The 14026-nt window shown below is 39.6% G+C and overlaps 1 protein-coding gene across 1 annotated transcript in view; it reads left to right on the top strand.

The window, feature by feature from the left end:
• The window catches only part of LOC148502838 (cytochrome P450 2A13-like), a 60485-nt gene that overhangs the window by 29001 nt on the left and 17458 nt on the right, over nt 1-14026 (top strand). The window contains exon 3 of the mRNA XM_088449297.1: nt 9298-9447. Within this exon, the coding sequence (XP_088305423.1) occupies nt 9298-9447 (150 nt within the window). The remainder of the gene's footprint in view (nt 1-9297; nt 9448-14026) is intronic.

Raw genomic sequence — 14026 nt, 5'->3', positions numbered from 1 at the left:
TCTATATTCAAGTGGTGCCATCTGCCATATTACTAGCTTTTTGTGACAGCCGAATGTTGGGCACACAGAGTGCTGGACCGCAGACAGCACAACATTCACTTCTCCCTTAAGGGAGAGACAGAAGTTTGTGAGCCATGACACTGGCGGTAGTTATCTGCAGACAAGTGAACATATGTTGCACAATGCAAGGTGCCTGACTGGAGGTGAACAGCAGATTAAACGGGAGAAGTAACACTAAAACCTTGCATCGCTCGCAGTGCCTGCAACTTGTGAATACTTTGTAAGTCACTTTATGACAATACCGCAGTCTGTTGAGTCTACTAACAATGAGCAGCAATATCTGTGTTTAATATCAAAGTGGTGGATATTCAGTTGCTCATTGCCTTTTCATCACATTTTATAGATACCCACAATACCTCTCACCTGGATATTTGAGCAAGGACTGGGTAGGTATACTGTTGGAGTCAATGTAGAAGTGCATTAGATTTACAACCAATAGCTTTCTTTTAGATTCAAGTTATGTTTTAAAGTTGTTGTATTATGTATTTTTCTATAGGTGGATATGTTTTATCAATAAATATATACTTTTTAGAAATACTACATTCAGGTTATCGAAGTGGATTATTGAATATTTCTCTGTTATAATTATCCTTTGACCAGTTCAATCTCCTGTTCGCCCTCTTTGTTCAACTAATGCATGCCACCTTTCATGCCAACTGATTACTTCCTCCCACTCCCGCCTCAAAAATTTTGCACGTGCTGCTCCCCACCTTTGGAACTATTCCCATCAGACTCTCCACCTGTCATGCCAACAGTAAGGCATCCTGAGACCATTCATGTGTGGGGTTGTTTCTCAGCCAAGGGAGTGGGCTCACTCACAATTTTGCCTAAGAACACAGCCATGAATAAAGAATGGTACCAAAACATCCTCCAAGAGCAACTTCTCCCAAACATCCAAGAACAGTTTAGTGAGGAACAATACCTTTTTCAGCATGATGGACCAACTTGCCAAAAGGCAAAAGTGATAACTAAGTGGCTCGGGGAACAAAACATCGAAATTTTGGGTCCATGACCAGGAAACTCCCCAGACCTTTATCCTATTGAGAACTTGTGGTCAATCCTCAAGAGGCAGGTGGACAAACAAATACCCACAATATCTGACAAACTCCAAGCATTGATTTAGGCAAAAATAGGTGGCCATCAGTTAGTATGTGCCCAGAAGTTGATTGACAGAATGCCAGGGTGAATTGCAGAGGTCTTGAAAAAAAAGGGTCAACACTGCAAATATTGACTCTTTGCATAAACTTAGTGTAATTGTCAATAAAAGCCTTTGACACTTATGAAATGCTTGTAAGTTTACTTCAGTACACCATAGTAACATCTGACAAAAAGCTCTAAAAACACTGAAGCAGCAGACTTTGTGAAAACCAATACTTGTGTAATTCTCAAAACTTTTGGCCATGTCTGTACACTACTTACAATAGAGCCTTTGCTCTGTACACTGACTTCGAAAAAGGGCAATGTGTTTGCTTACCCTTCATGCCACTTTCACATTGTAGTCTTTCTGGATTGTTAACTGACATACCAGTCACCATGCCATCTAGAAGTTTCTGTACATTGCTGTATCCTAGGTGGCCCAGTCTCCTATGCCAAAATTAAATGGACTGGTTGGAATCTGAAGCTGCCATCGCACAACACTCCTCAATGTGTATGATGTACAGTACAGTTGTTGGCACTAGGTAGCCATTGGAATTATAGTACTTCTTTAATGTACATAAAATACTGACCCTCTGGGTATTGGATCTAATTTTTCTTCTTTTCCAGTACACTGAGGGCAATGAGGTAGATCTTGCACAAATAGTTAATCTTCTATGTCTGTAACAACTGTTTGGCCTTTAATCTTCAATCACACTGTACAGTAATTGTCCCAACTTTATCACTTTTCCTGATGACATTTATAGGATCATGCAGTTTTAATGAGTTGAACAAACTTTTATTACAGCTGAAGTGCCTTGTAGCTCCTGAGTCCATGTGTCAGAAATCTTTGTGGTGACTGTAAGCTACATTTAATGCTGACTTATTCTTTTTATCATGCTTGCATGATGAAGTACCCTTGGTTCATTTGCTCTACTTTCTGAGGCCTTGTGTCCCATCTTGTGACACTTAAAACACTTGTGCTTGGGTTTTTGGGGTTTTATTCTCTGTGACAGTAGAATATAATTCTCAGCACTGGTCTCAACAGATTTGCACTCGTGAAACTGCAGTAGCTTGCCCGTACAATCTCTATTGATAGCTTGGCAACTCAACTCCAAAGTTACTACTAGAAAATCATTGCCGTAGCAACTTCCTCCTCTTCTACTTTGATGCCTACTGATGTAAATTTTTGTGAAAAAGACATCATCCAATCTATATTTGCATTCTTATTCTTCATAAAGGTTCATTACTCACAGGCAAGTCCATCACCTGCATGTGAGTAATGGAATATACATCCTTTTTCTATATCTATACCCATCATCCCATGGTACTATCTACATCATCAAGGTTAGAGCTACCACGGGGATTACTAGTGGCTTTTCATAATGTTTCCCACTTTAACTGCATCTGGATGGTGACTTTCCATGTAGTGTAGTTCTCTGAACCTGTTAACTTAGTAAAGCCCATACTAGTATTTGCGCTGTAGATTTTCACTCTCTGTATGAATAAAGGTCTTTTCTGTACTCACTTAGATACCTTTTAAGCAGTGTTGCTGCAGTTGTGTTTTTGGTATCATTATTCTTCATATGCTAGTGGTCTAGGCAAATAACCTATTGAAAGAACCTATGGTGTTGATAGGTGTTTAATGGTGTGTGATGGAGGTCATTCCACACAATTAATATGTTTACCATTGATTGGTTTATTAACCCAGTAGAACACAGAATGTTAGTAAACACAGTGGTAATGCAGCAGGAACACACACAATTGCACATACAAACAGTGAAAGCAGTGGAGTCTATATACTGTAGTACCCAGCACCTATTAACTCATTTTCAAGACACATTAATTATCTCACTGCCAGACTCACATTAACCCAATTACCCCCACCAATAAACCATTAACCAATCAATATGCCAGGCTCTTTTAAGATTCACCTCCTCTTCTCATCTGGTATCCAGAACTTCTACAGTATGATGACTGACTGGGAGGGATGGTTAGGAGAGGAAAAGACATGGACACTGCACCTGGCCTATTACTGACAGAACTGATGACCAGAGCAAAGGAATAAAACAAGTGTGGGTATGGTGGTTTATAAGATATAAGGCTGCCAGTAGCATTAGATATGATAAGAATTTCAGTGAAATCCTTAATTTTTGTGCTACACAGACTCAGCATTAACCTCCAGGTTCTGGCACCCTAGGCAGTTGTCTATATCTGCATAACAGAGCAATGTAAGCACTTTCCTGGGTTCTAGACTGCAGAAGTATTTCCTCCAAACTGTCTATGTGTTGCTCTATTCATATTTCTATATAAATTCTCCAACACTCAAAGCAGAGGAACCTTCTGGGTACCCACAACCATGTATTGTGTAAGGAATTATTGAGCCAAACACAACACCTACAATTATCCACACACCAATTGTGGTACTACAACATAAACCTATTAAATACAGATAGGTTAAAAATAATTTGTATAAAAAAGCTAAAGTGGAACAGTTATTATCCAATGGGATTGGTGTCCCACTTTGGGATTGTAATCACTAGAGGTGTGCAGGCTCAGATCGGTTCGGATTTTCCCTCCAAATTTGGATCAGAAAGAGGCAAAACATCATCTTTCATGGAAAAACATTATCTTTCATGGACTTTTGTCCATGAAAGATGATGTTTGTCCATGCAAGATGACATTTTGCCTTCCAAAATTTAACAGGAAAAATCAGAATTTGGTGGGAAAATCCAAACCAATCCAAACCTGCACATCTCTAGTAATCACATGAAATAAAATGGCATAGACTGGAACCAATATCCTATACAAATTGTCATGAAAATTCAATCAACATATGTGTCCTCATACCCTTAGCAACTTTTTGCACTATGGCGCTAGGTGCGTAGTATGATGTCTTAGACACTCTGACGTGTGTATAAAAGCATACTGTATGTTTTCTTAAATTTTGAATCTTAGAGTCTGATTCAGAGTTCAACGCTAAGGCTGCCACAGCTGTGATTTTTGCAGCTAAAAATGTGCGATTTAATGCTAATGGAACAACCACCAGGACGCGTACTGATTCGCAACATCGGATGCAGATCATGCAAACATCAACTCCTTGAGTGAGTTCATGGTCACTCAGAATCGGCTCTGTAACTAAGATGCCAGAGCCAGCAGCTGCGAAATAAAATTATGCAAAAGTCCCAGTTGCCTGGAGATGTTTTGAGACTCCCAGCGTCAGCTAAAAAATGTTGCAGCATCTGCATACAAATTGCAGCATGGATCGTAGATTATTCGATTTATAGCAGTCTTTAGTGAGTCTATGGTCCCACAGAATGGCCGTGAGAATTGAGATGCCTGAGCCATATTTCTTGTACATGGGATTGCATATGCTGTATATGACATGCATCCAAAATGGTCTCCTCACACATGCATTCTTTGCTGCCACTCCTCGTCACATCATCCAAATGCACCCAACTGTCTTTCAGACCATCACTCCAAGCAACTACGGTAATGTAGTTTGATGCATGTTCATTAGTTCCTTTAGCAATTTGTAAGAAAATGCAAATTGTAAGAAAAAAAAATACTTGGCATTTTTCCATTAAGTTGCATGGTCTGTGGTGCCCCATATGGGGCTGTTTGTTATAACTAGAGCAAAGGTTATGGGGACACATCTGTATATAATCAACAAATTAGCAAATAATAATAAAAATATTGACAGATCAATTACCAATGTTCATTAAGTAAATATAATATAAAACCTCACTTACAGTATTATAGCATTATTTTAAAATGTAATTTCTGTTAACAACAATAACATATTTTCCCAATACTATGTAGCACTTATATGTAAACAATGCAACAAGTATTGGAGTAGCTGTACTAAGCCTTGGCTGTCACTCAACAGCACGTGGGTCACAGCCAATTAGCCACTGCTTCATGTAGAGTGGCCTCTGATTGGTTAGCAGGCTGTGTCTGATTGGTTAGCAGGCTCTGATTGGTTAGCAGAAGAGTCACATCTTCTGGCATTCCACGTAGTATAGGTATATGTGATAAAACATATACCTATACTTGTCTGAGGTGGTTCGGGACACTTGTTTTTTTGTTTTGCCAAGACCCGTGGATGCTACAGAGACCAGCGCATGGATTTAGGTGACTATAGGATTTTTTTTTTTTTTTTTTTTTTTACAGGTAATCCATTTGAATTCTACATGAACAAGAAGACAGAGCAGCTGGCAGCAGGTACTGTAAGTATGTGTGAGTGTGGTAGATGTGTGCAATAAAATTGTACAATCTATGGTGTGTGTGTCTTGTGGTGTTTTAACTATTTTTTACAGCAGGGGTATGGGTGCCGGCTGTCTGATGGAACTTGTAGTTCCACAAGTGCCAAAGGGCAGGCTGGCTGGCACTTGTAGAGTTCCACTGTAAAAAAAACAATAGGTTATATCTATTTTCAACACTATTACACCTGTATCCAGGGGCGGATTGGGATGGAAAACCATCCCGGGAAATTTTGGGAAGCAGCCCTGATGGGGGTGGGGTCTGTTGAGAAGGAGGGGTTTGGGGAGGGAGCTGGATACTCGCTACTTATATGACCGGATTCTGATTTGGACAAAGTCACAGAGTGTCGATCGTGTTTATTTCTTTGATTACAGTTGCACACCCTAGTTTGTTACTCATGTATATGTAATATAAGTCCCCTCTCCTTCCCATTTATATTTAGTAATTTTGTGTCCCATATTCCCTTTCACTATATATATATATATATATATATATATATATATATTTTATGATATTGCGTAACCCCCTTATGTTTTATACCCATCATCTCCCCCACTCCTTATATATTTTATATCCATTGTCTCCCCCACTTCTTATATATTTTATACCCATCCCCTCTCCTTATATATTTTATATCCATTATCTCCCCCACTTCTTATATATTTTATAACCATCATCTCCCCCACTCCTTATATATTTTATATCCATTATCTCCCCCACTTCTTATATATTTTTTACCCATCCCCTCTCCTTATATATTTTACAACCATCATCTCCCCCACTCCTTATATATTATACCCACACCCTCCCCACCCTTATATATTTTATATCCATTATCTTCCCCACTTATTATATATCTCCACCATATTTTTTTCTGCCCATCACCCCTCCCCCTTTTTATATTTTAGGCAGTATTTTAACTTACCTTTTGCCAGGCTGACTGTGGCTGGGGATGTTCATCCAGGATGGGCAGTTGCAGGGCAGACGCTCCTCTCTCCACATTGAGTCTCTTCATTCACAGGCAGGAGGCAGCGCCAGCCAGGGACCGGAACTACGATTGATGATTTGAGCCACTGACTGCTGGGGATGTGCACGCAGGGGCCACAGAACAGGATCTTGTCACCCTGGCTGCAAAGAGGAAGAGGGCCCTAGCTGACCAGGAAGGACTCAGTGGAAGGGGTCAACATGCTGCCGGAGCTCATGGAGTGCAGCAAAGGCCCATGGGAGGTGCTCCTGTGCCTGGGCATGAGGCTGCACTGCAGCAGGCCTCCCGTGGCCATTATACTTTAAAAAACCACTGCCCGATTCAAGCTCAGCTGAACTCCGATCGCGGTAGCTTCCATCCAGCCCCTGGCCAATTGTAAGCTAGCCCGGCAGAGGGGAGCATGGGACCGGCCCAGCGAGAACTATCCCACTTTCCCGGCGGCCCAATCCGCCCCTGCCTGTATCCACAGCCCAGGGGAGCGGGGAAGAGCCCCAGATTTTACCAAAAGCCTGGGGTGCTCAGGAGAGAGGGAACCTCTTTATCGGGGGTCTCTACCTCCCATGTGATCCACAGCTTGGGCTGACTGGCTTGGGGTGATAATGCTTTAGCCGGGGAGACCCATTGAAAGGGTCCTCTGACTGTGGCATTACTCCCCAGCCGGATTTGAGTCCAGTACTGGTTTTAAAAATAGGGGGACCCCTACGCAATTTTTTCACACTATTTTTAGAACCAGGACAGGCTTAGCAGCCCAGTGCTGGTTCCTAAAATACAGGGGAACCGTACTAATTTTTTCCCTCATATTTTTAGGAACCAGGACTGGCTGACCAGCCTGGGGCTGGTTATGCTTTTTTGGGGGCACCCTACCTTTTTTTTCTCACATTTAACCCTTTTTTTTACAGGAAAAGCACACAAGCAGCCTTCGCATAGCTCACTGATATGTGCAGGCTGCTTTTTCGGGAGAGTTTAGCTGCAGTCAGACACTTGCAACCCAGGTGAGAAATCTCGATCTAAACTTGTAACTTGGGTGAGAAATCTAGCTCTAATAGACCATCATAAAACTTGATTTTACCTAAACATGCTTTTTAGTAGATTTGAGAGTTTCATAAGCCTGAAATACCCGAGTTTCACTGATGCAAATCAAGTTAAAAAACAAAACTCGATCAGACACTATTATTAGTAAATTTACCCCTCAGTGTCTTCGAAACATTGCTGCACTTAATCTAATTTTCAGTCTTTTGATATTATATTCAGATGCATTGAGTGGCTACTTAGGGACTATTATGTTACCATTTGCATCCCCTTTTTGGGGGGTGTTATTTTGACATGTGGAGCACCAGGGTTTGATGTTGTGATAATTGTCTTTCTTATTTTATAGTCTGGTGGTGGAGGGACTTAGGTCAGGGGACTGTACAGGCTGTATCAGACTGTCCTGCACATATTGATCAGTCATTACATACATTGAATGTTAAGTAAAAAAAACAGGACAATATTCATCTAATGAAGGTATATAAAGGGAGAAATAAAGGGAGAGAAATACATTAGCTGGGTAATCCTGACTTTAGATTTACATATTTATATGTCAATGTTAAAAAATAAATCCCCATATGATATGTGACAGATAAAACAAGTTAGTGGTATTGACCTAATCTGTTATGCAGGTCTTTCCTTACCCAGACCCAAGGAGGGCTGATTTGATTTAGTCGCAATCTGAAGCTGTGGGATCTCAGAACAGGAGAGCTAACAAATGAGTGTATTGTCACACCTGACAATTGGTTTAGAGGGACAGGCATGGGAGGCGATAGGAGAGATTGGAGGAGAGTGGATGAACTTGGTGGCTTTAACCAGGAGCTCCTCGTATGAGGATATGGTAGTAAAAGCGGTCCCCAAAGGCGATGACGGAATAAAGATATATTTTAATAATAAGTTGATTAGTAGTTTCATTTGACAGAAGTCCAATGTTGAATAATATAACTTGCTTTGATAAGAGTCCAATGATACAGAACAATAACTTGATTTGATAATATAGTCTAATGATGAAGAACAATAATTTGATTTAATAAGGATTTGATATTGAAGGATAAAAAGTTGATTAGCTGAAGATACGATGTTTGAAGAGGAATATTTAATTTGATGAAGATCCAATGTTTGAAGAATAGTATTTGATTTGCTGAGGATCCGATGTTTGAGGAATAATAATTGATTTGCTGAGAATCCAATGTTTGACGAAGAGTATTTGATTTTCTAAGGATCCAATGTTTGAAGATTAATCATTGATTTGCTGAGGATCCAATGATTAAAGAATAATTATGTTGATCCGTAAGGAACGGTGGTGATACTTTAATGCAGTTTATCGGTAAGGACCGATGGTAAAACTTTAATGTATTGTTCTGAATGGAGGCATGGTGTCAGGTGACAGGGTCCAAGATGGCTGTGCCCATATCACTGTTCAGGAGGGAACTCTGGCGTGCTGCCTGTGTGTCAACATGCTGGGAAAGCCTGTTAGGAGTATAAGACTGCAGAGAACTAACTCCATGCCCAAACATCAGCCAAACACAACATGCAGCCTGGACGGACCTCTGTGCTATCCTAGATAGGCACCAAAAGGTAAGAAATCAGTTTTCGTAGTTCAGGTCATGACATGTAAAAGTCATTGATGAGTCACTGTTCTCTGTGAACTAAAAGACAACAAATGTAGCCAATTTTAGCTAAAGTGGATGAGCAGTGACTTAAGCACTGATATTGGATTTTGGATGTAAATTATGTGAATATGTATGTTATTTTCTATCACCAACCCTTGGAATTTGGTAATGCATCTTTCTTACTCTCTAAATGTACATGGCATGTGTATTCCTCAGGAGTGGTATTCAGCAATGGAGAATGCTGGAAACAGCTCCGTCGTTTCTCAACTATGACCCTCAGAAATTTTGGCATGGGGAAAAGGAGCATTGAAGAAAGAGTAAAAGAGGAGGCTCATTATCTGGTGGAGATATTTAAGGAAATGAAGGGTATGTAGTCCTTAATGTACTGTATCAAATGTATTTTAAGATGGCAGATGTTTCACTGTTATATAGACTAGTAAGTGAAGTTAGTCTTTAAAATGGATCTCACACCTATCAGACCTTACAACATATAATTAAATCATCCCTTTATTTAAGAGTGCACACTAATATAGGTAGCAAGGGCCTTTGCTAGGACAAAGTATGGCCAGACTTCATTTTTCACAGCCTGTCGAGGAGAACAAGGTTTGAGAGAAATGTTGAACCTGCAATTGTAAATGTTTACCCACTAGAGGACCCCCCTGCAAGCAAATAAAATTTGCCTTATCTTGTCTGCATGCACTAAGTATGATGGTAAGGTTCTCCTGGATAAATTCAATCTGATTATATTAATGGAGAGAAGGTTTAGCACTGTCTAAATGCCAAATGGTGAAGTACTACAATTAAGAGTAGGACAATTCTGAAAGTAGGGTTTAGAAATATAACCTCGGACATAGAGAAAGTGACATGCAAAGATGGTGTTATCACAGGGCTTCCTCCAGTATTTTTTTTTACAATTGAATATTAGTAAATTTGAAGCAGATCATATTTCTCATTACAAGTATGGGAAATGCAATCTGCTTACTAAAACTATGCAAATGTAAGGGCTTGGAATAGTATGTTTTCTTTTTACACAATATTCTGTAAATTTAGTATAGAGAGGAGATCGAGCACTAATGTTTGAAATGTAGCAAATATACGTAGACAGTAGGTTTCAGTGAGTGAGGTAAGATGATACATTTTAAAGTAAATAATATAAATAAGTATTCTAAAATGATAAACATGAATAAAATAATGAAAGTAAATGACCTGAGAAACAATAGAAATAACATAGATAAAGAATAAACAAAAAACAAACAAATAAAAAATAAAAGCAAATATAAAATGAATGATCTAGCATAGTAATGTTTTGTTATATGTGGTAGGCTATAGCCAGGGTCAATGTGCTTTAAACTTTCCCTACTTCTTACCCTACCTGGTCCAGGTTCTTCAGACTGACGCTGCAGTCCTCCCCAGGATGGGTTGATTATTTGCTGTCACATGTGTTGCAGCCGTGGCGGCTGGTGATGATGTCAGATGCCACTTCCTGCTAGTCTGTTCTCAATGCTGATCAGCTGTGTCTTTGCTGCCCGTTGTGGACCAGTCACATCCAACATATTTTGTAGCGCTCTGCTACTTTTCCAAGGATAATTGATACTGTGGCTGGATCCTTATTTATAGTGAAACACTTTAAGAAAAATATATTGTTTTGTTAAAAACAGGCACTTAAGAGACAGGAAGGGCCAAATGTAATAGTGTGAGAGTTTAGAAAATATGACAGTTTAGCAGTAAACTCTCACACTTTTTAAACTCGCCCCATGTAATAGAGTCAGAAAACAGAGTAAACTCAAATGTTTTCCAACTCCAAAAACTCTCACTATTTAATCTCTCATCCAGATGTTTATCCATTTTGAAGATGAAACTCGACCAATGTGAGAATTTACTGCTAAACTCTCACATTTTCTAAACTCTCACCCTATTACATTTGGCCCGAAGTGTCCTCAAAAAAGCAGGAATCACATGTCTCCTTTGGTTATAGTTTACATTTATGCTAAATCAAATACAAATACTAAAATTAAATGTAAAATATAAAAGGCAATCTATAAAATATAAAAAAATGGAATAAAAAATAAATAAAAATTAAAATAAAATTGAAGTGGGTAAAAGCACTATGTATAATTATAGAAAGATATAGAGCTTGGTGTCTTACATATTGCTTTTACACACTTCAATTTTCACTCTATTTTACAATTTTTATTTTATATAATTTTATTCTTTTTATTAACTTTTATTTTATTTTTTATAAAATTTTCTATTTCTTTATTTTTTCTATTTTATACGTTGCCTTTTATATTTTTAGTATTTATTTTTATATTTTTAGTATTTCTGTTTGATCTAGCACAAATGTAAACTATAACCAAAGGGGACATGTGACTCCAGCTTTTTTGAGGACTCGTCTTGTCTTTTAAGTTCCTGTTTTTAACAAAAAAATTAAGGGCCTCATTCAGACCCACTCGCAAGCGGCTGTCCGCTCTCAAGTGGGTCGATGGTGTGCACTGCGCATGCGCACGACGGAGGGAGCTCCGTCGCGAACATGCGCCAGACGCGACGAGCGAAGGACTTTCCTTCGCTCGTTGTGTCTGATCAAAGGGGGGCGCGCTGTCGATGTTGATTGACAGCGCGCCCCCTTTGGTGGGCGTGCCTTCCAGACGGGGGCATTCCCAAGGGAACGCCTACCGTCAGAAGCCGGCCCACTGACATCACTAGTGATGTCAGTGGGAGTGATTTTGGCTCTGATAGAGCCAAAATCACTCCGGGCCTTGCGGTTGAGAAACTCAACTGCAGGCTCCGGCTTGCAGTCGCAATGGTCAAGACCATCACGGCCATCAACCTGCACGCTCGTATAGGCTGTGGGTGGTGCCCCACAGCTATACGAGCATCCAGGAGGACGCTCCATAATTATGGAGGGCGGCCCTGATTCAGAGCGAGCGCTCTGGTCAGAGCGTCCGGCTCTGAATCAGGGCCTAACTTTTTTCAAAGTTTTGCACTATAAATAAGGATCCAACCACGGTATGTATTCTCCTTGAAAAAGTAGCCAGTCGCTATGAAATGCGATTGATGGACAGCAAAGACAACTAATCAGCATATTTTTATTATTTTTATTCAAATTTACCATTTTACCTCACTCATTGAAACCTACTATCTACAGTAAGTATATTTTCTACATTTCAAAAATTAGCACACAGTCTATTTTCTATACTAAAGTTACAAAACTTGTTGGAAGGGCAATATTTCTAAAGACATGTAACAACAGAGAATTGTTGGGAAAATTACTGTTCCCATTAACTAAAGTTCACAATAACCTCTCTTAATAATGACAAGATATAAAAGATACTGGTTTGTAGATTTCTCAAAAGAACTATAGGTCACAACTAAAAAGATGCAGATTGAAGTAAGTATTTCATACAGTATTTAAGGACAGACATGATAAACAGATGAAAGGTTTTCCTCCTAAATTCTTTCCTTTGGGTGGCCCAGCCCTGAGAGCTCCATGTGCTATTCCATTAGCTACTCCACCTCTTAAGCATTGGGTGGATTTGATTGACACATTTGGTGAGAAAAATTTGGAAAATAGAAGGATTGGAAAATTTGGTGATGTTGCGGATCTTTAAACTGTTTCGGTGAGACAGATTTCCAAGAACTTTGTGTTTTTATTTTATGATCTCAACTTCTGATTGGGTAATCAACAGTTCCCTGTCAATATGTGACTGTGACATGCAGAGATCATCTATTTTGTCTTCAAGAGAATCTATCCTGTTGCAGAGAGATGAGATTTTTATTTTCAGGGTCTCTATCACCTTGTTTAGTTCCTGAAAGATGGAAACTATTATCTCATTCACTAGGTAGTCCTCATTTGTGCTTCTGCTCTCAGTTCAACTTTAAGAGGGGGATCTGTGATGGTAGGAGATGGATGATCTTATTTGCTGTGATTGAGACAAGGTTTGACCATTATAGTTGAGAGAGCCTGATTGTGAGATCTTCTTGACTTGGTTGACATCTACAGTATATGAAAACACATTGATTGTAAAAGCTTGGAAAGAGGACAAATAGTAAAGGAGAGAGACTTGGAAATAGAGTGACATGGTTGATAACATTATCTGTTGGTTGTGTAATGATGTGAGGAATGTTTTTTTTTTTTTGGCACACACTAGGCCCCTTAACACCAATTCAGCATTGTCTAAATTCCAAAACCTACATGAATATTGTTGCTGACCATGTGAAGCTCTTCTTGGTCACAGGCTATCTGTCTTCTAATGGCTACTTCTATAAAAGCACACATCATTTGATACTGATGCCACAAATATAACAATGAGATCAGTGTACTCCAGTGACCTCCAAAATGATCAGATCTCAATTAAATAAATGTGCTGGAGTGGAATATTTGCAGGATCAATGTGCAACTGAAAAATCTTCAGCAACTACAAGATACTTTCATGTCATTTACATCACCATAGGCCAAAATCCAAGAGAGCCATTTGCAACCCTTTGTACTAGTCCCACAAGATGGCACTGATGTTTTAAGTGGCACCCATGGGGTCAGTCCCTTTCCTACTATATGGGTTGATTTCTCTTCCTCTCCTACTCTACTTGATTTCCTCAGAGTAGAACTTTAAGTGGTGCAAGACCCTCTCCATAGTGGAGAACCCAATTATGGCCTGCATACACAGCTAAGCCTGGCTCTCTAGTTAAAGAACACTGCCACAGTTGGGGGCCTATTCATTATGTTAATTATTGGGGGATGGGGGGCCAGCCATAATTAACATTATATGTCACTGCGAGCATCATAGCAGTTCATCATTGCTTCGGCACAGAGATAGCTGATCCCAAAATCAGCGGTCTCTTCGAATATTTTCATTGCTACTTCCAACAGTTCTAGTGCATCTGCGTGAACTAGGGTTAGCTCAGCGTCTGGCTGAAGGAGCTGGACAGGGGTTCTCTTTACACCACC

The sequence above is a fragment of the Taudactylus pleione genome, unplaced genomic scaffold (genome assembly GCF_031769625.1).
Source record: "Taudactylus pleione unplaced genomic scaffold, aTauple2 ptg000481l, whole genome shotgun sequence".
In the NCBI taxonomy this organism is placed as follows: domain Eukaryota; kingdom Metazoa; phylum Chordata; class Amphibia; order Anura; family Myobatrachidae; genus Taudactylus; species Taudactylus pleione.
The sequence above is the reverse complement of the archived record's forward strand: the minus strand, read 5'-3'. Positions and strand labels throughout refer to the sequence as shown.